At 40.3% G+C, this 22,225-nt stretch overlaps 1 protein-coding gene across 1 annotated transcript; it reads right to left on the reverse strand.

Moving 5' to 3' along the window:
- Nucleotides 1-12,964: 12,964 nt before the first annotated feature.
- On the reverse strand, nucleotides 12,965-21,831 carry LOC124616327 (trypsin alpha-3-like). The gene is made up of 4 exons (XM_047144632.1): nucleotides 21,813-21,831; nucleotides 20,689-20,705; nucleotides 14,377-14,414; nucleotides 12,965-13,663 (listed from the first exon to the last, which is right to left on the reverse strand). The coding sequence occupies exons 1-4, from the start codon at nucleotides 21,829-21,831 to the stop codon at nucleotides 13,060-13,062; spliced, it is 678 nt and encodes a 225-aa protein (XP_047000588.1). The 3' UTR covers nucleotides 12,965-13,059.
- Between the last annotated feature and the right edge of the window lie 394 nt (nucleotides 21,832-22,225).

A 22,225-nucleotide genomic window follows, 5' to 3' on the forward strand; every position in this document is an offset into this window, starting at 1 on the left:
GTGGCAAATGTGAACACCATGTGCTTTAATTGACGATCGACACTAGTATTACGCGAAAAGGGGGTGTAACAGATGAGACTTCTGCAGTTCTGAGTGAAGCTTTATGTGCTGTTATGCGGCATCGTGTGCGTTCATTACCTTGTCGGTGTTCGTCAGGGGGCGGCGGACAGCACAGCTCCGCTTACCTCGCCATCTCGGAAGCAACTCTCCTCTCTTCTCCTTACTGCAATTTACCAAAGTTGGTTTAAAAAAACTATCTGGCTGTGTTTTCATCTGACCAATCAGGGTCTCAATGTTAACCTTAAGCTCCGCCTACAAAAATTCTGTCTATCCAATGAGAAACGTTATACTTTTCGTGGTGGGACAATGTTTTTAAAGTTTGCGACATAACAGAGACGCGAAAAAGTCTCACGGTAAAACTTGCAGCTGGTGTGGTGCTTTTAGTGTTATCGTAAAATCTATACTGTTCTTCTGGAGGGCTCTATCTTTTAACATGGGCTGGGGGGTGGTCCTGACGTAACAGAGACGCGAAAAAGTCTCACGCTAAAACTTGAAGCTGGTGTGGTGCTTTTAGCGTTATCGTAAGATCTATTCTGTTCTTCTGGAGGGCTCTGTCTCTTAACATGGGCTGGGGGTGGTCCTGACGTAACAGAGACGCGAAAAAGTCTCACGCTAAAACTTGCGGGTGGTGTGGCCCTTTTTATGTTATCGTAAGATCTATACTGTTCTTCTGGAGGGCTCTAGCTTTTCACATGGGCTGTGGTGGTCCTAGCAGTTAGCTGGCGATGTGGGTGTCCGTCCCCTATCGTAGGGCCTTCAGCTTAACACGGTTCTGCTCTCGGCTTCTGTTCTCGTTTCTCCCCTCAGAACTGCGTCTGTCTCATGGTGGGAAGGTATGACATGCATTTAGGCATTCTTGTGTTAGTCTGTGGTATTCCATTTGCTCACTCGTTACTCGTATTATTTTGGTTAATTTAATGTCACGATTTATTCAAAGCTATGTGGCATACTACTGGATTTGCTTATCATGTCAGGGTTTTCATGGAAGGTGTTGAATTTGCCTGACACGTTACATATCACCACCCCTCGAACTTAATTTTTGCACTGAATTTTTGGCAATGACTGAATCGTTGTCTAAATCAGTCAAAATTATTCCTTTATCTAAATTTTGTTGCCTACTGTTCAGCCACATTATTCTGGTTCTAAGCTAGTTTGTATTACTAATTTATATTTTTATATTCTTCCACATTATTCTCAAAAATGACAAGAGAAGAATATCTTTATGCCATTATTAATTTTTAATTATTTTCTTTCTTTATTTAAGTGTGAAGTTTGTTTTTTAAGAAGTTTGTTATCGAAAGTGAGGAGTCTTTCACATCGATTTTCTTAGAAATATACTTTTTTTATAAATGTAGTAATTAAGTAAAATCTATTCCTAACACATTTTCTAAATATCATGTACAAGTAAAATGTTTTTGTTTCTAGACACTCATTTCAACATTGTTACACTAACAAATAAGAATTATTTCCAAGAATTGCTTTGACAAAGAAATATACATACACAAGTATTGAGATATTATCCTAACAAATGGTACAAATGTTAAAAAAAAGGGAAAACATCCAACAAGATAATTTTTTATTCTTTGTTTTTATAAGGAGAAAATGTGTAAAATATAGTTATTCTTTTATTTTTATGAGGAGAAAATAAGTGGCATATAGTTTTAGTGTTTATTATGGCTTACTTTTGCTATTCATATACTGTCCATTTCAGAACTAATGACTTATTTTTATCCATAGTCTATTTTTTACTTAAGTCCATAGTCAATGACTATTATTTTGTAGTTTATTAGCTGTCTGGTGTGCTTAACTTATTTAGTTTTTCACACATTTCTTTTGCACAATTCCTACATCACATAATTTGATTTCACACATTCACACAATCCTATGAATGTTTAAGCATGAGGTTGGCGAATGTTTTTTGCACGAAGGTGATGGACTTGAGTGAGATGGATGTGGGCAAGTATTTGATGTACAGCTTCGTTCGTCGTTCCTTGTTGGCTTTGCATGTGTGTGTTGCTGTTGTGGAGGTCCCATAATGGAATGGAGCTGTGAGTGCAGAATCTCGTGGTTTACTGGCTTTGTATGCGTGAAAGTCATCGTTATGTGTCTCTGAAAGCGGTCGTTTTTCGTTGTAATACTTCGCAGACGACTAGTTTACAATAGGATAGGGATTTGGGAAGGTAGGTCTTCTATTCTTCACCCATCTTCTTTCTTGGTCTCAATCTTGCGAATCTTCAACTTTTGTTCTTCCTGCTTTTTCTCTGCTTCTTACTTGTTTCTTGGTTCTTCTCTGGGCAGGATATGGGAATATTTATTGATATCTAGTCGCTTTGAAGTTCTCCTCTTAGTAATAGTTTGATAAATTGGACATGTCATTTCTACTTTGTGGACGTTTTCTTCAGTTTAGTGCATCAGCGTGCTGTTTAATAGCGGTAGTGTGACTTTTACCCATTTTTTTTTTTTTGCCAGTGTTGGATTACCCAAGCCGTCTTCTTGTCAGGTAGTTTTTTGCTCGCTCCGCTGAGTCGGGGCGCTCGGAGACCCTGCCGGCGTTCGGCGTCCCATCGCGTCTCTGCAGGGTTCCGCCACTGTGCGGCTCCATGTTCCGTCCCAGCAGGGTTCCGCCTAGCGGGCAGATTTATTGCCCACTTTCGATACAAGGGCCTTCTGTTGGTCTCGCTGTCCTTTGCTTTCTCTCGACGCTTCTGCCTTGTAGGAATCGTGTCTTGCTAATTACGTCCTTTTCTTTCTTGATACTTCTCTCATTTTAACTTGTGGGTCGTTGCATCTGGTCTTTGCTGGAGTTTTTACAATGGTTCTTACAAAAAGTTTTACTTATAATCATCTAACATATGTCTAGTACCTACATTGTTTTATGCCTTTTTAAAAAGCTTTACAATTTTTGGCATCCTTTCCATGTTACACTTCTAATATATTTTGAGTCTTAATTTCAAGAATCCTCAAATTGGTTTTTTTTTATTTTTGTGTAGTGTCATGGTGTATAGCATTTTAGTATTTCATACTGTTAGACTATCTACGTTTTATCCCTTCACCTTAATCTATGGTACTATTGGTGTTATTTTTGTTTTTATTGAAACTACTTTCTTTTTCCCACCTTCCTCTCTCTTCATTCTTCTTTCTCCTGACGATCTTATCTGCAACATAATCTTGAAATATTGTGCTGATTATTTACCAGTAATGAAATAAATCTTCAAACTTTTTGATATGGCTCACATGGTGAAGTCCTAAGGTTTTGCCTGTTTTTGGGTTCATTAGTTCCACAGCATTATCATGAGCAATTCAGCTAATTATGACAGGTCCTTTGTATGCAGCGTAAAACTTACATATTTTGAGTTTCTGTTTGCTGGGGAGATGGTGTGATTTTACAAATACTTTCTGGCCTACTGAGAATGTTCTTTTAATTGCTGTTCAATCTCCTCTTTCTTTTCTTTTAATGGCTGCCTTTCTGATGTTGGAGAGTGCTGTTGCTATGACTTGTTTGTGCTGTCTACGTGGTACAATAGGAAATCTAACATTTTCTCTTATTTTGTTTGGGGGTTCAATATTTTTAAGTACAGTAACTGGAGGTAGTAGCGTAGTGCTATGTGGCATTTCATTTATTACTTCTTGAAAATCTTTAAGGTATATATCCCAAGTGTTGTGTCTTTTGTCTGAATATAATCAGCATAAAGTGCCTATGTCCTTCATAGATCATTCTGCTGGATTTACGCTAGGTTTCGACTTAGATATGTAGATGGGTTTTATTCTGTGTTGTTTTAACGTGTTCTGACATTGCACTGATTTGTATTGTGGGCCATTATCTGAAATTATTCGTTCCACTCGACCTACTTGTCTGAGAAAATCTTGTCTAAATGCTTTACTTATAGTAAGACCTGTTGCCTGTTTTAATGGTGTCAAGGTAACATATTTAGAAGTAAGTTCAAAAACGACAAATATGAAAATATATCCATTTTTTGTGTGTGGGAGGGGCCCCATCAAATCTGTTGCAGCTATTTGTTTTAATCTTTTAGGGATTATTGGAAACATAGGTGGTTTGGTTTGGAAAGTGACGTGCTTAGCCCTCATACATTTTTTGCATTTGTCTAATACTGTTCTAATTTGTCTTTCCATATTAGGAAAATGGCTTGTTTGTTTTATTTTTAAAAAGCATTTCTTTGGTCCAAAGTGGCCATTACTTAAATGTGTATATCATATGCACTTATTAATTAGTTCATCTGGGATATAAATTAACCATTCATTCGTTGCAACATTTCGTCTAAAAAAGAAAACATTGTTTTTTACGAGTTAGTGCTGTCGAATGTCTGGAAAATCTTACTTCTCCACTTGTGTTTGATTCCTAGTATTTCGGGATCCTTGTCCTGTTCTTTGCCTATGTTTTACAATGCTGTCGTAATGTAGTTTTCGAAAGGTACTTGTTTCATATAGTACATTGTAAACTGGTCTTCTGCTGCTTCCAAACCTATGTTATTGGATGCACCCTGTGGACATCGTGATAAAGCATCTGCTAATACATTCGCTCGTCCTGGTATGTGTGTAATAGTGAAGTCAAATTCTTGTAGTATTAACATCCATCTGGCTAACCTCCCATGAGTTAGTTTAGCGGGTAACAGAAATTCTAATGCTTTGTGGTCAGTGTATACTTTTGTTTTTCTTCCGAATAGGAAGTATCGAAAACGTTGGAAGCCCCATACAATGGCCAATGCTTCCAGCTCCGTGACTGAATAGTTTTTATTGCTTTTTGTGAGTACCCAACTGGCAAATGCAATTGTTCTATATGATCTTAGCCCTGCCTGTTCGTATTCTTGGAATAAAACAACTCCTAAACCTGTTTTCACGCTATCGGTGACCATACAAAAATTTTGTGTTAGATCAGGATGTGCTAAAATCGGTGCTGTTGTTAGTGCGTTTTTCACTTTTAAAAATTCTTCATGGGCTTGTTGATCCTATACCCATGGCGTGTTTTTTCCAGTCAATGCACATAGGCGTGGTGTTGCGAGAGAGTCGATCCAAATAAATTTTTTATAGAATCCGGTGAGACCTAGAAATCCTCTGAGAGTTTTCTTATTATATGGAGTACAGAATTCTTTGATTGCCATTAGTTTTTCTGGGTCGGGCATTACCCCTTTCTCGGAAATTATGTGTCCTAGAAATTTGACCTCTCGCCTTCCAAATTTGGATTTTGTTATATTTACTGTGACCCCATGCTCTTTCATGATCTGTAAAAACTGATTTAATGTGTCGTTGTGATGTTCCCAAGAGGGTTCTGCTATAATCACATCATCAACATAACAAGTACTTTTTTGTAAAATTTCGGGAGTGAGTATAGTATTAAATCCCCTAATAAACGCTGCTGATGATATGTTTAAACCAAATGGCAATCGTTTAAACTGGTAACATCTACCGAATACGATAAATGCTGTAAATTTTCTACATTCTGGGGCCAATTCTATTTGCCAGAAACTACTCCGTAAATCAATTGATGAAAATATCTTAGCACCGTGGAAGTTTTGTATCAATTCCTCTAATTTTTCTGGGCGATCTGTCTCAGTGATTATGATTGTGTTGATCTATATGGAATCAAGCACTAACTTGATACTCCCATCTCGTTTTTGTACAATATGGAGCGGGCTGTTATATGTGGAGGTAGCTGGTTCAATAATATCGTCATCTAACATTTTAGATATCTCCTGGAATACTTTATTCCTGTAGCTTAATGGGATTGTATAGGGTGGCACTCTAAATGGTTTGTGCTGTTTTACTTCAAACTTGTACTGAAAGTGCTTAATACTGCCAGTCTTAGGTAAAAATTCCTCTGCTTTATCTTGTAAAATACCCTCTAATTCTCTTTTACTGTGTTCTGAAATACCTTGAACTTCTTGCAATTTTTAGTCGATTTCTTTATGGACTTCTAACATGAGTTGAGGCGATTCCCCCTTTTGTGCATACCATTCTAATTATTCATCCTCTTTATCTCGCGTCATTCTTAATTGTTTGTTTATAACTGGTATTTTTTCTAATTTTAGCTTTTGCTCAAAGAGAAGTGTGACATTCCCGAATGTTACGCTACCTTTCCCCATATTTATTATCGCTCGTCTCTCATTTAAAAATCTGCACCTATAATCAAATCTACAGTTAGTTTAGGTATAATCACGAAGTTGGCTTCGATCTTTTGACCTTGACACGAAAGAGTTAACTTTGTTTGTCTCGTAACTTCCGCAGCATTGTTTCTAATAGGACCTCTTACTTTAATCATACGTGTTTTCGGAACTGGCAATTCCTCATTGGCATTACACTGCATGAATAAATTTTCTGAGATCGCAGTCAGTTCACTTCCGCTATCAATTACAATATTGACTGGGATATGCTTTACCATGGCCTTCACAGCTGGTTGAATTTGAAAGGGTTGGTTCTGTTCTTCTTCTTCTTGCATCAACGAATCCTCCACTGAATCATACATGAGTCTTTTTAGGAATTTCCCTTGTGAATTCGAACTTTCTGTAGGATAAGCTTCGACTGCTACTTCTCTCTCTTTTATTTCCTCTTCTCTATTTCTCCCTTCATTTACGCTTTCTTCAACATCCTTTACTTTTTTTTCATCCTTGTCTATCTTCTCCTACTTCGTCGCTACTTCCACATAATCGCATCTAAATGCTCTAATTATCGCTTCATAACTTCCTTTATTATATACATTGGGTTGTGTGCCCATTAGTAACTTACTTTCAACTTCTGTCACTGCGCATTATCCTCTTTGAATTCGCTTTCCCTGGTTTCCATCTCAAATAGCTCTGCAATACTCATTACTTCGTCCTTTCCTCCTACATTCGTTTTGCATGCCTCTGGTAATTCATCTTCCTCGTCAGTATTCTCCCAATTAATTTCGTCCCAACACGATATTGTTATTTTCTTGTCTGCGGATTTGTTTCTTCCTTCTTCTCTTCTCGTGATAAGATTTTTGCTTCTCTGTTCAAGGTGCTGCAATTGTCCTGGGTCGATGTGTCATTCTCTTTGGCATGGGCGCTTAGCTGTCAATTCGAACGTTTATCGGGCTTTGGTGGTCTTACCTCCAACTCTTCTATCTGTATTCTCTTTTCTTGTTCAGCTTGTTGACAGTGGTTTCTTTGTTGGTAATTTGTCGGTCTATTGGTTCTCCAGTACCCGTTCCTGTTGTCGTTATTCCCTCTGTAATAGTTGTTGCCGTTCCTGGGTGAATTATAGTTATTGCAATATTCTCTTCTAAATCCATAACCGGTTGTTTGTTGAAATCTATTGTCGTTTCTTGGTGCGAAGTTATCACATGGTTCGTAATTATTGTTTCTTCGTACTGTGTCTTGTGGATTCCACTGCTTTTTGCTTTCGTTTTCATGTGCGCTTCGTCCTTTTCTTGCGTCATCTTCCGAAAATATGAACTCTAGTTCCCTTAGAATGCCTTTAAATGCTTCGACGTCATTGCCTCCGCGACCTACTAATGATTGCTGGTATTTCAACGGTAGCTTCATCGCGCATAATTTAATCAACTCTCCGTCACTGTATGGTACATCTAAGCATTGATTTTTCTTTGCCATTAATTCGAAAAATTTCACGGGACTCTTCTCTCCTGAATTTTCAAAATATAGGTTCTGTAATAATTCGTACTTCACTCTATTCTGTGCTTCGCTGGACCAATATCGTGAGAGAAACTTCTCTCTGAAATCTTCGTACGATCGGCATGTCGCTGCAACATTCTGCATGGTTTCTGCGACTGTTCCTGACACGTGTGCACATATAAAGTCTAATTGTGTGCTAGCGTCCAGTGTTCTGGTAATCCTACTCGGAATTGATCAATAAAAGTTCGTGGATGTAATGAGTTTCTTTCTCGAAAGTGTTGAAATTTTCTGACTGTGAGGAAATGATCGTTGTCGTACTTCGTCATAGTTCCATATGAAATTCGCGATTCTTCACCACTTTTGTTTCTGATCATTTCTCCCGTCGTTCTTTCCGGTTGTGGTAGATCCATTGGATATTGTCCACTGTAACTTTCGCCTACCCTTGCGTAGTATCGTTGGAGTGGTACGCAATAATTTTCTTCCATCGGTTGTGAACGTGTAGCTGAATGCATTGCACTGTACTCTTCGCGACCTGGCATTCCATTGTAAGGTATTGGTTCGGTATCTTGTCTGGCTAACCTTGCTGCTTCATTGCACGATCCAAACTGTCTTGAAACATACATTTGTGGTTCCGCATGTGTTTGTGATGACGTTTGTTCATCACGAATTTCGAAACGTGTTTGTTGCTGTGCAGGCTGTCTGATTTCACGTATGTTACTTTCCGCCTGTGATTGGAATCGCAAATGCGTAATATCTTCGTTAATTGCTTGTTTTTCCGGTGCTGTTACAGATACGGATGTGGTTGCAGACTCTGTGCTTGTTCGATCCTGTTCACTACGCTCTTCAATGGTTTGCAACAACTCTGTTCGCAATTTCTGAAATTGTCGCTTCGTTTGCGCTTCTATTTTGACTATGCGGTTATCATATCTTTTCAGCGCTGCTTTTGTGATACGTTTGTGTAGTACACTGTTTTCAACAATTTTACGCGCTGTACCTGCTGCTTGTCTAGTAATTACGTTTATCTGTTTCTCTAGTTTCTTGACTTCTCCCTGGGTGTTGTTACGTAATGTTTTGATCTCGTCCTGAGTGTCATTACGCAATGTTTGTACGTCCGCTTTTACCTTGTCAATGTCTGTTCTCAATTGATTGTGACCTGTTATTAAGTTTCCTATCACTTCTCGAGATTCTTTTGCCTCGTCTTCAATACGACTTAGGTGTAACTGAATTTTTTTGTTTTTTTCTTTAATCTCACGCATTTGCCTCGTGGTTTCTGCATTCTGAATTTGAATTTAGTTCGCTATGTCTTTATTTTGCCTTGTCATGGTTTCCGTAATTTGTTGTAATAATTCTGCCAGACTGGTAGGTTCTATTGCGTTTTCTTCTGACGTCCTACGCTCTGTGTTTTCGCCCAAGTGTTGGTTCGCAACCGATTGCATTGAACTGTGCTGTGACACGTTTCTGCCCGCATTCCTTGTACTTTGTGGTGAGGGAGCTCTGATTACTTGTACTATGGGTTCTACATATTCAAGACGCAAATTAGAATCCTGATCGGCTGTCTCTCTACTTTCCTGCTCCTCTGTTGTATGCTGACCTAGGTTTTCTATGCCTTGACGTACATTATCCTCGTTATGGTGCATTATATGTCCTATTTCTCGCGATACTGCATCGTCTGTTGTACTGTCCTCTATTCTCTGTCCATCTTCATGCTGGGTCTCTACCTCATTTCCGTCAAGGTCTCGATCTGCCCTTGCTAATCTTTCCGAATCCCTTATTTTCTGTTTTAAAAGCAATTCACGCGCCCTACTTCGAGTCAACATGCGCTCATACGAGCTCACGCGTTTCATAAACTTTTTGTTCACACGACTTGACAAAGCATTCACTTACTTGTTGGGTCAGAACCAACTTGTCAACGATGTATCCGCCACCTGTGCGCTTGCATTGGAGAGAAAACTTAATTCTAACAATATTAAAATTCATAACTTAATTATGCTATTGTCTCTGCCAGAATGTCTCACTTTTATTGAATACTTTCTTCCTATCTCTCGCTGCAGCTACTGTTTTCGACTATTTATAACGTTCAAAAAATTTTTTTTTATTACGAAAATTTTTCAACAGGATATTTTTCTGACCTAGTTAGGCTTGTGGTCGACCGTCAATCATACTATTTTACCATCCTGGCAGGGTCGCCATTTTTTAACATTCTACATGGTGTCTGTTTGTTCTATAACGTGTCTCCATACCACTTTTGCGCAACGACACTCTGAGTGTGTTTTTTAGGGAATTGACTAGTTTGAATCTGGGACCTGTTGCTGGTAAGGAGACGCCAGACCACACATATGTAGAATTCAGAAGAGTTCAGTGAGACTAGCGATGATATAACCAAATACTTAATGATTTCAGCGTCAGCTCCACTGCACTCCCTGTAAAAGAATCTTAATACTAACTAAATTTAGTGGAAGGGGTTCAAGGCTTTCCTGTTTTTAGTTAAACGTCGAAAAAGCGGTTAAGTTTACCATTGGAAATTTTATTCTACTCACAAAACATTGTTTATAAATTGCACTATTGATAAAAGGAAATGTTTTAATACAGGATGGTAAAAAACAACTGCGTTCAACAAAAATGTGAACGAATATTCCCTGAGTGGGTTTCCAAGTTCTACAATGGATCGAAGGATGACCTATGCCATATCACATCTATAATCTAGGTTTAAATTAAGTTTCACAAAAGAGAAAACTATCAAAATGGTCTACAGTGACCCTCAATTATTTTTAATTACTTATCTAACTTGTCGTAAATTATAGTGGCTGATGTGGCTTCTCAATAACTATGTAACAGTAAAATCATCACGTTTCAGATTTTTACTTCAAGTGGCAAATGTGAACACCATGTGCTTTAATTGACGATCGACACTAGTATTACGCAAAAAGGGGGTGTAACAGATGAGACTTCTGCAGTTCTGAGTGAAGCTTTATGTGCTGTTATGTGGCATTGCGTGCGTTCATTACCTTGTCGGTGTTCGTCAGGGGGCGGTGGGCAGCACAGCTCCGCTCACCTCGCCGTCTCGGAAGCAACTCTCCTCTCTTCTCCTTACTACAATTTACCGAAGTTAGTTTAAAAAAAACTATCTGGCTGTGTTTTCATCTGACCAATCAGGGTCTCAATGTTAACCTTAAGCTCCACCAAAAAAATTCTGTCTATCCAATGAGAAACGTTATACTTTTCGTGGTGGGACAATGTTTTTAAAGTTTGCAATGTAACAGAGACGCGAAAAAGTCTCACGCTAAAACTTGCAGCTGGTGTGGTGCTTTTAGTGTTATCGTAAGATCTATACTGTTCTTCTGGAGGGCTCTATCTTTTAACATGGGTTGGGGGGTGGTCCTGACGTAACAGAGACGCGAAAAAGTCTCACGCTAAAACTTGCGGGTGGTGTGGCCCTTTTTGTGTTATCGTAAGATCTATACTGTTCTTCTGGAGGGCTCTAGCTTTTAACATGGACTGGGGGTGGTCCTAGCGGTTAGTTGGCGACGTGGATGTCCGTCCCTTATCGTAGGGCGTTCAGCTTAACACGGTTCTGCTCTCGGCTTCTGTTCTCGTTTCTCCTCTCGGAACTGCGTCTGTCTCACGGTGGGAAGGTATGACATGCATTTAGGCATTCTTGTGTTAGCCTGTGGTATTCCATTTGCTCACTCGTTACTCGTATTATTTTGGTTAATTTAATGTCACGATTTATTCGGACCTATGTGACATACTACTGGATTTGCTTATCATGTCAGGGTTTTCATGGAAGGTGTTGGATTTGTCTGACACCTTACAGGGCTGAAGGTAAACTAAAGGGGCTGAAGCGGGAATATTCCACGATGTTCCGCAACAAACTCTGCATTTTTTCACCCGAAATTAGTCGAGAAAAAAATTAGTTGCATTATTTATTGAAGGCCCCATGTAGTAAAACAACTAAAAGTTAATTTAAACTTCATGAACACTGTACACTGGGGCCCACAGTGATACTTAGATATTAGTAGCAGTTAGGTCCTGTACCATGTGTCCTTAAAACAAAAAATTAAAGTCTATAGAGTAACGCATGAGCACGTATACATCGTAGAAAACACACTAAAATTTCTAGGTTTTTAGTGTCGATGATCAAAATGAGTCATTGTTCGAAAGACAGAGAATACCCGTTACTTGTTGTACCGCAAACGTAAAGCATCCATCCATCTGTTTAAACCTTGCCACCAGTGAAATGTTTCACGCACACTTTCTACAACCTTTCCTATGTTTCCTCTCTGCAACTAGTGTTATTGACGCTTATGTACGAACTTATGCCTGTACAAGAGGTGTTCATTTCACCCTACAAGACGACAACACTCGACCACAGAGAGATCGTCTGTTGGACGAATATCTTTGCTAAAGGCTGGGATGTACATGAGAGTTTTTGCTCTCAGGCAGTTTGGTACTCGCAGATAGTACCCGAAGAACTGATTGCACTAGGGGCAAATTTTCTATGGTAGTTACTATCTGACAGTTCCCTGCGAGTACTTTTTGTAAGTGTCAGAGATTATTGCGAGAGCAGATGTCGGAAGCTTTTACACACGGCTGGATGAGAGTGTCTTTGAGAGCTGAGAGATCAATCTCTGTCGTACTTCTGTACGTGAAGGAAGAGGTAGCAATGGAAGAGCGTCGGGCTGCAGCTGCACGTCTAATACTTTTAGTGACAAATGAAGAAGAATCCTAAGGAAATGCAATCCGAAAACAAAGGAAGTAGGTTACAGTACGCTTGTCCGCCCACTGCTTGAATACTGCTCAGCAGTGTGGGATCCGTACCAGATAGGGTTGATAGAAGAGATAGAGAAAATCCAACGGAGAGCAGCGCGCTTCGGTACAGGATCATTTAGTAATCGCGAAAGCGATACGGAGGTGATAGATAAACTCCAGTGGAAGACTCTGCAGGAGAGACGCTCAGTAGCTCGGTACGGGCTTTTGTTGAAGTTCCGAGAACATACCTTCACCGAGGAGTCAAGCAGTATACTGGTCCCTCCTACATATATCTCGCGAAGAGACCATGAGGATAAAATCAGAGAGATTGGGGCCCACACAGAGGCATACCGACAATCCTTCTTTCCACGATCAATACGAGACTGAAATAGAAGGGAGAACCGATAGAGGTACTCAAGGTACCCTCCGCCACACACCGTCAGGTGGCTTGCGGAGTATGGATGTAGATGTAGATGTAGATGCAGACGTAGATCCTATGTTTTCTGACACACATTAATATTCACTAGTAAGAGAAAGTTGGAAGACGTAACTGATTGCATAGTGTACTTTATTCAAAGCGTTTTTTGCTTACATGTATGTAGAGAAGGACACGTAATTCAATACACTTGCAAAGTAGGCAAGCTAATTAGACTCCAGTATTCTCATAAATCCAGTAGCGCAAAGGGAAAATATAGGTGTAGATGCCAGGATAACCGGGTAGTCCACACCCGCTGCTCGCGGAGACGATTCCAACCTGCGTTGAACCGGACATCAGAGGACTGCCCTCGTCGCCCACGCAAACGTCCTTGCCGCCTTCACTCACTCCGGCACAGATCATGTGTCTGGTGAGATTGCCATAGGTGGCATTGCACACGGCGGTGTCTATGATTTCGATATTGATGGCCCGGAGTTCAGAGGGGAGGCTGCCGTCAGAAGAGGAGGCGCCCCAGCCGGCGACCGTGGCGGGGCTCCCTACTGCTGTCTCGTTCCAGCTGACGGATATGACCTGCACTCCGGGACCGAAGACGAAGTGCTCTAACACGCTCAGCACGCCGATGTCGTAGTCGTGGCCATTGTAGTAGTCGTGCCGTCTGGCCAATTTGACGGTGTGCACGTAGCCGCCGCTGCCCCGGCTCGAACTGCCTGCTCGGAGTCGCATATTCTGGACGGCGCCGTCGACGATGCAACGGGCGGTAGTCAGCGCCCAGTAGCTGCTCAAGATGGACGCTCCACAGTCGCTGCTGCCGCCTCTGAAACACAAAAGAACGCCTACACTCGTTTCCATAAAAGAAGTCAAATATAAAAGTGACGATAGCTCAGGATGTTATGCTCTGAGAGTTACTGACACGAAAATACGGTTCATAAAACGAATTGACACTATCTGATCAAAGGTATCTGAACACATATTAGTGGACATTAATATGGGAAACATTTTCCAATTCATGACGGGGCGGACACAGCAGCCAGTAACAAGAGAACAGAAGGTGACTGTTGGCACCATGAGAAGCTCTTCTTGGGGGCGCGCAATCCTTCAAACTGGCGCAGCTGTTGCTGTGAACAGCTTTGATACTGCCGCTACTTCTGCTGCCAGTGCCAAGCCGACAGAAGTGTGCTGATTGTTGAAACACAGCGACTGACGGCTTGGCGGGTCAGCAGCGCCTTGTGAAGGCCCCATTAGAAGAAATGTTCCGCCAGCGGTGGCCCAGTGCGGCGATTACTGTGGGAAACTTGGTTTGGGTGTGAGGGGGATGATGGACGGTAGGGTGGGAGAGCAACAGGTGCGAGCGAGTACACAGTTCGGTTAAGCGGTCGTTCGGTTGATAATCGACGCTCAACTGTATATGAAAAAAAAAAAAAAACGTAAATTAGTTACAACCCACGGCGTGCACACACTTTATTCAACATGTAAACATCACCAGAGATATTCGGATTTAGGTTATGATGTGTTCGATATGCCTGCTACCTGTGCATGTTAGGATGTGCCTGGGGTGGAAGTGGGGTCTAAAAAAGAACAAGTGGTAATGTTTCAACTCCGGTCGGCAAACTGCCTCCCGTTTATTGACCTAGCCGGGGTACATTATGTGAGTTTAGCGGCCCTAAGGCGCAAACAGATTGAGCTGGGGCTGGAAAAAGTGCATGGAGGCAACCGGCCAATGCGTCTGATCTCGTCGGGGGCCTGTCAGTAAAAGAGGGCGATCCACACGCCTCGTCCGCGCAGCTCGGCGCGGTAGGCGCTCACACGTGATCTCCTGGACCTTTCTGATTGGCTGCTGTAGGAGCTCTGCCTAGGCAAGCGACGCTTCCCTAAGTGTCACCCCGTCTGCAGAAAGGTTGTTCGTTCGTCGAGCACGCGAACAAGCCCTGGGATAGCGGCACATACTGGAAAAATCTGATGTGTCGCCAACCCTGGGCCCGTGCACGGCTTTGTGAAGATCCATTGCCATCCACAGATCACGCATTTAAAAAAAATATCCCTTTTCTTTTATTGAAAATAAAGGACTCCCGTACTCAATCTGTCAGCACCTGTACACACCATTGGCAACGATGCAGGCAGACGAATAGCGAAATTCTGCATGACCCGCTAAAGTGTCGGAACATCGATGCTGTCGACAATCTCCTGAATGGTTGTTTTCATTTCAGTAATGATTTTGGGGTTATTACTGTACACCTTGTCTTTAATATAGCCTCACAAAACGGAGCCGCATGTGTTCGGATCCGGAGAATATGGCGACCAATGGAATCCCACACCAGTGGCCTCTGGGTACCCCAGAGTCAGGATGCCGTCCCCAAAGTGCTCCTCCGGGACATCAAAACTTTCCTGCTTCGATGAGGTCGAGCTTCGTCTTGTATGAACCACATCTTGTCGAAATCAGGGTCACTTTGAATAATGGGGATGAAATCATCTTCCAAAACCTTCATGCGCCATTCGGTAATCCCCGTGTGTATGATGTGTAGGTATGAGGTGCTTTTTAGTGATTTACACAAGGTTTTTTAGTTGTTTGCAGTTTAACATTGTATGATGTTAAACTGCAAACAACTAAAAAACACATGTAAATCACTAAAAATCACCTGAAAATGTTCCTCCAGGACTCGAAATGCATAGTGCAGTAAATAAACGCAACTTGTGACTGAAGGCAGTTTGTTCTTCATTTTACGGAAGTAAAACAGTTGCGGACGAAACACTGAAAAACAATGGATAAAATTAAGTTACATTTTTTTGTATTTTTTTAATCTTATGGGACTTAACAGTCCCTAAGCTTACACACCACTTAACCTAAATTATCCTAAGGACAAACACACTCACCTATGCCCGAGGGAGGACTCGAACCTCCGCTGGGACGAGCCACACAGGTATACATTTTTTAAATAAGTATAAATGTACATGTTGGTTCCTTCTAAATGTCAAATCTCCGGAAGTTCTCCGTGGATTGCTCTGAAATTTTGACACAACATTGCACACCATCTGGTATATATGTAATATATAAGTGGAAACGTTATAAAGATGTAAATGTTGGTTTGTTCAAAATCGTTAACCTCCAAAAGTTCTTGATTGATTGTTTTGAAGTTTTGACACAAAGTTAAATTCTAATAAGGATGTGTTTTAGGTAACCAATTTCTTAATATATATACTTCTTATTATATAAACACAAGAAAATAATTAATGTAGAGTACTGAAATTTCGGGAATATTTTTGTGTAGGAAAAATATGTATCTGATTAACATTGCAAGGTCACAGATTAATGTAAGTGTGAGAGAAGTCATTGAAATTGTGAAATGTTGGTTCATTAATAACCGGTGTAACCGCCAGAATGTTGAACGCAAACATGTAAAAGCGCATGCATTGTGTTGTACAGAGACCGGGTGTCAGTTTGTGAGATGGAGGTCCCATGCCTTCTGCATTTGGCGCTCAATACAGGACCGGTTAATGCTGTTTACGGATGAAGCTGGAGTTTTCATCAGATGATGTCCCAGATGTACTCGACTGGCCCAGATCTGGTGACCGAACAGGCCAGCGCAACATGTCGACACTCTGTAGAGCACGTTGGTTTGCATCAACTGTATGTGCGCGAGCGTGATCCTGTTGGAAAACATCCCCTGGAATGTTGTTCATGAACGGAGCGCAACAGGTGGAGTCATCAGTCTGATGCAGTCAGTGTGCATGGGATAACCACGACAGTGCTCCTGCTGTCTTATGAAATCTCACCCCAGAACATATCTCCAGCTGTAGGTCCTGTGTGTCTAGCGAGCAAACGTATTAGTTGTAGGCCCTCAACTGGCCATCACCGACAACCCTGGCAGAACCAGCTTTTATCTAAAACACAGAGGACCTTCACCCTGCCCTCCAATGAAGTCTCGCTTGACATCATAGAAATCGAAAATGGCGATGGTTTGGAGTGAGTGGAACGCGTGCTACAGGTCATCTAACTCGTGGCTGTCCTCGAAGTAGCTGGTTTGTAACAGTTCGTTGTGTCACTGCGTACAATGCACCAGAGCCATACGCCAAATACGATGTTCTTTTCTGTCGTTGGCGCGACGTTGCCGTCCGGAGCCCAGTCTTCTTGAGACAGTACATTCTCGTGACCACCGCTGCCATTAACCATGTACATTGGTTACATTCCTGCCGAGTCGTTCTGCAGTATCGTAGAAGGAATATCCAGCTTCTTGTAGTCCTATTACACGTCCTTCTTCAAACACAAGTGAGATGTTCGTAATGGTGTCTTTGTCGCCTCAAAGGCATTCTTGACTAACAAAAATCTCAGAATGACCCTTCCAGATTAGCTTCAAAGTTTTACAGGTTACTGTAATAATAGTTTTGACACAAACAGACTATATACTTTTTAATATGTAAATATATCAGTTAAATATTCAATAGTGAAACGTTGTTAGCAAACTGGAAAATCGTATTTATGGGTGATTGGTTTATGATTACAATACCACTCCAGGATATGAATTTATAATAGTAATAAGCAAAGCTTGAGGTTAGACGGAGGGAGGAATACGAGACAGAAAGTGGAGTGGGACGAAATGAGCACTGAAAACGGGAAGGAGGAGATGGATGGAGAGAGGGGGCAGGAGGAGATAGAGAGAGAAGGGGAGACGAGAAGATGAACAAGAAAGGAGAAGAAGGTGATAGGTTGAGAGGAGGGTGAGAGAGGGGGCAAGAGGTGTTTGGGAGAGGATGAGGAAGGAGAAGCTGAACAGAGAGAGCGGGAGAAGATGATGAACAGAGAATGGGGGCAGGTGGAAGAGACTGTAAGGGTACAATACCCTTACGCTGTATCGATTATGCACCATGGTTTATTTTTGGATCACATTCATTCAGTTAGGCCTATGTTTCTATTCACTCAATACAGTGACTATCTGATCATTAGTATTTAATTCATTACAAAAAAAATATTCATGAACAAGCTAATAGACACTTGTTATTCGTGCATCACAGTTAGCCATACTATTTATTTGGGACATTGCAGCATTGTGTTTCATGTTGCTATGTTAATTCAATGACATTACGCAGTGTGCACAAGCATTTGCGATTAACCTGACTTATCTTGTTGCTAATTAGTGAATGATTTAATGATATAATTTGATTAATGTACTGTGATTAAGTGATACTTGAATTTCTTAAACACCATTTTCCTTACACAAATGAGAATTATTCTTAATGACTTGAGGTTCTCCATTAATAAGTAAATAGTTTTGACTAAATAATGTAATTTTATATTTTTTTATTTTTTTGTCTTTCTATATATTTTTCTACTTTAATATTCAAATCTAATATCACTTTTACATTTTTTCATATTAGAGTATTATTTTAGTGGAGATATGTAAGGGTACAGTACCCTTATGTAGTATCGATTATGTACCATGCAGTGATCATACATTGTTTAAGCAAAGACTGCAGTGCAGTCAACAATGTGCGAATGGGTAAGCAGGAGTCGAGTGTTGGAGTCTGTGGGTGGAAGTTGGGTGTGAGAGGCTAGAGAGAGAGAGATTGATCGGTAGTGAGGCCGCAGATGAGTGAGAAAATGGCACACAGTGTTTGATGTTCATAAATGTTTATAAATTGAGTCACTTAATAAATAAATTTCAGCATTTAAGAAAGGAGATGTTATCATTTAGTAGTTTTCACAATAACGGAAATGGACAACAATGAGTCTCATGACAAGGAGGAAAGATATATATTATGCTAAAATAATTAAAATATAACTTTACCTACAGCGTATGCGAATAATATAGTTTGGTGCGAAACTGGGGGGAGGTTACAAGATGGACAAAGAAAGTAGTAGGGGTAGATGAACAGTGACAGGGGAGGGAAGGAGAGTAGGATATATATCCAGTTCCCATACAAATTACAAACGTTTTCTTTCTGTTTTCTTTTTTTATTTAAGCAGACTGAGCCACAGCAAAGCAAGGGTGAGAACAGCAAATCCTCAATAAAAAAACTGAAGAAGCAAGCCCTATTCCTATTGTACAGAACTACGGACTCAGACCGAAAAGGAAAAGGCACAGCTTAACTTTTGCGGATAAAATTTCAATTAGGATAAGCAAAATTTTAAAAGAAAACGGTTTATATGTGCACTCTTCAATTCAAAAAATAAACATCCAGAAATCGTGAAAAGTAGGGCCTTCAAGACTACCGAGAGTGTCAGTCTTGCTATACTGAACAGACTGTACTAGGTTCAGAGAACGCCACAGAACTTGGAGATCCTTTGCTGAAACTGCATAAACGACAAATAAAAATACATAATAGATGTAAAAGTCCTTCACATAGAGGGAAAGGGTCCACAGTTCTATGTATGTGTAGTCATAGTTATTGTGTATCCTGTCATAATGAATTTTTCAAATCCACTTGTAATTTGTTAGAATTGTCAACATAGATAGCTTTTAAAGTTTATCTTTGTGTGGTTCCCATCTTCGACATCAGTTATCTACTGGAACCTCCCCATGGGTTATCACCTTAACGTTGCTGGGTTGGTTTGTGTGTGATAATAAACTCTCTCAAGAATAAAAGTTCACATGGAATTGATGGCATTTCCAGCAGGATAATAAAAGCCTGTTCCCAAGAAATAATTGGGATTCTTGGCCACATGTGTAATAGCTCTCTGAAGCAGGGTATTTTCCCAGATGGACTGAAGTATGCCATTGTTAAACCACTGCATGAAAAAGGGGATACGTCTGATATCAACAACTACCGCCCAATCTCTCTTCTGACTGCCTTATCCAAAATTCTAGAAAAAGCAATGTATTGTAGAGTAGCTTCACACCTTTGTAAAAATAAAGTTTTAACAAAACGTCAGTTTGGTTTCCAGAAAGGTTTTTCAACGGAAAATGCTATATATACTTTCACTAATGAAAATTAAATGCTCTGAGTAACCAGAAGTCATCCGTTGAGATTTTTTGTGATCTCTCAAAGGCTTTTGATTGTGTCAGTCATGGAATACTTCTAGATAAGCTCAAGTACTGTGGTATGAATGGGACAACGCTCAAATGGTTTAAATCATACCTAACTGGAAGAGTGCAGAAAGTTGAAATTAGCAGTTTACGTAACATGCAAAAAACTGGTGCTTTCTCTAACTGGGGAACAATCAAGAATGGGATGCCGCAAGGTTCGTTCTTGGGTCCTCTGCTGTTCTTTATATATATTAATGACTTGCCATTCTATATACACGAAGATGCAAAGCTGGTACTTTTTACCGATGATACAAGTATAGCTATCACACCCAATAAACAAGAATTATCTGGTGAAATTGTAAACGATGTTTTTCAGAAAATCATTAAGCGGTTTTCTGCAAATGGGCTCTCATTAAACTTTGACAAAACACAGTACAAACAGTTCCACACAGTAAATGGAATAACAACATTAATAACTACAGACTTAGATCAGAAATCGGTAGCTAAGGTAGAATATTCAAAATTTCTAGGTGTATGCATTGATGAGGGGTTGAACTGGAAAAAAAACACACTGAGGATCTGCCGATACGTTTGAGTTCAGCTACTTATGTATTAGGGTCATTGCAAATTTTGGCGATATACATCTCAGTAAATTAGCTTACCACACCTATTTTCATTCTCTGCTTTCGTATGGCATCATATTCTGGGGTAACTCATCATTGAGTAAAAGAGTGTTCATTGCACAAAAGCGTGTAATCAAAATAATTGCTGTAGCTCATCCAAGATCATCCTGCAGACACTTATTTAAAGAGCTAGAGATCTTCACTGTAGCCTCACAATATGTATATTCACTTATAAAATTTGTTATTAACAATCCGAACGAATTCAAAAGTAATAGAACTGTACATGGCTACAACACTAGGAGAAAGGATGATCTTCACTACTCAAGGTTAAATCTAACTTTGGCTCAGAAGGGGGTAAATTATGCTGCCACAAAAGTCTTTGGTCATTTAAAAGGCAATTAAAAGAATTTATCATTGGCAACTCCTTCTACCAATTAGATGAATTTATGGATATAGTAAGTGAGTAATTTCCTCAATCACCACAAAAAATTAAAAATATTAAGTGTCATGTAATATTTAGGGGTGATGTAATATCTTGTATTGACACCTTTTATTACCCTGACACATTCCACATAATTATGAAGTGTGTATTCATGATCTATGGAACAAGTACTAATCTAATCTAATCAAATCTTTTTGGTCCATTGAACTATGCAAACGGGAGCTATGCTCTCGGCAGGGTCACCCACTCTAGAATGGTCAGTTGGTGAGAGACCAGACAAAGAGTAGTCCCCTGATGGGGCTTCCTTCTTGGGAGTACGTGGGTGGCAACCACATGGGCCCTTAGCTAAGTATGACATTAATTCCACTTCCTTGCGTGGGGCTTCTTGTCTTTTCCTTTCTATCATTCGCCGTTGGCCAACTCTTGTTTTTTCGACCCCAAAGACATTAAGGTGCGAGGCCTGAAGGTGTCTTTCACTTTCCTTTCATATCTACAGCGTCGGAGGCGGCGGAGAAGATGGACTTCAGTACGGCGCTAAAGATGCTACATTGCTACATTGTTAGAGAAGGTGTAGGATAATAGACGTACATGGGGGAAAGGAGAAGGTGATGGATATAGTGTGAAAGAGGTGATGCACCAAGGAGAGGGGAGGAGGAGAGGGATAGGGAGAAGTGGAAGAAGGAGGTAATGACGTAGATCCAATTCCCGTACATATTTAGCAATTGCGAAGCATTGTCGGTTTCCTTAGTTTCACATAATTATAGATTAGGTTCATTATGATAGTTAATCGTAGATATTTTGATGATGACATGTTAATATTAGCGTAACATGGTGAAACTGTAACACATTTTTATATGTACTGTTATCTGTTTGTGTCGGTAGAGCAGTAGGCTAATAGTTCCTAACACACACACACACACACACACACACACACACACACACACACACACATGGAAAACATTACGAACCATCCAGTTACGTAAGGCGAATTTTATCAGTAGGGTCAACATGTATTCTAGTTTTATCACTCATGATTACACGACCAACTTATACGCTTTTATTACTTTCAGGTATCCAAATTGCAGAACGATGGTAGTGCTACATTTATCGTATATATGATTTATACTCGAAATCATTAATAGGGAATAGTTTAATCCTTTAAGGATTAACCATCCTTATACAGAATTTTTCGATTTGTGATATATTATTGTAATAAGTACGATTATCTTAACACCTTTAGAATAACAAGATTCTGGCTGTTGTTGTTGTGGTCTTCAGACCAAAGACTGGTTTGATGCAGTTCTCCTTGCACCTCTATACTGTGCAAGCCTCTTTATCTCTGAGTGAATAATGTA

The sequence above is a fragment of the Schistocerca americana genome, chromosome 5 (assembly GCF_021461395.2).
Source record: "Schistocerca americana isolate TAMUIC-IGC-003095 chromosome 5, iqSchAmer2.1, whole genome shotgun sequence".
NCBI lineage: Eukaryota > Metazoa > Arthropoda > Insecta > Orthoptera > Acrididae > Schistocerca > Schistocerca americana.